This window comes from Condylura cristata, unplaced genomic scaffold (assembly GCF_000260355.1).
Source record: "Condylura cristata isolate star-nosed mole 26May11 unplaced genomic scaffold, ConCri1.0 scaffold00004, whole genome shotgun sequence".
NCBI classification, from domain to species: Eukaryota; Metazoa; Chordata; class Mammalia; order Eulipotyphla; family Talpidae; genus Condylura; species Condylura cristata.
Window position 1 is genome coordinate 751,984 of NW_004567105.1, and position 550 is coordinate 752,533.

Below are 550 nucleotides of genomic sequence, written 5' to 3' on the forward strand. Positions count from 1 at the left end.
CCGCCTCCCGGGGTGTCCGCACCCGTCTTGCAGCAGGACAGAAGACGCCCGGCCTCCCCACACCCGGCCGCCGCCCGCCCCACGCGGCCCACGCACCTCCGCAGCAGATGATGGCCGCCACGAAGAGCGAGAGGTCGCTGTCGTCCAGCCCCAGCGCGTTGAACTTGACGGCGAAGTCGAACTTGGGCTCCATGATGTCGCAGAAGGGCTTCCGCAGGCCCCGGAGGAACTCGCGCGTGACGAAGCCGCGGCCGCAGGCCACCAGCATGCCGTCCTTGTTCATCACGGAGCACAGCATGGCGAAGATGGCCTCGTACACGCCGTACTTGAGCAGCGTGACCTGGTCGTTGAGGTCCAGGCCGGCGAAGCCCGGGATGGACTTGGCGAACTCGGCGAGCTCCGTGACCGTCTCCACCGACATGCACTGGCAGCAGTGGAAGATGCGCACCTCGGCCTCCTTGTTCTGGACGCCGTCGGCCACCAGCTCGGCCACCAGCGTCTTCTCGGCCGTGCACAGCGTCTCCATGTCGTGGATGACGAAGGGCTGCCG

The 550-nt window shown here is 67.8% G+C and overlaps 1 protein-coding gene across 1 annotated transcript in view; it reads right to left on the reverse strand.

Moving 5' to 3' along the window:
• The window catches only part of PPARA (peroxisome proliferator-activated receptor alpha), a 20,458-nt gene that overhangs the window by 2,551 nt on the left and 17,357 nt on the right, over positions 1-550 (reverse strand). Inside the window, exon 5 of the mRNA XM_012735096.1 lies at positions 54-544. Coding sequence (XP_012590550.1) covers positions 54-544 — 491 coding nt within the window. The remainder of the gene's footprint in view (positions 1-53; positions 545-550) is intronic.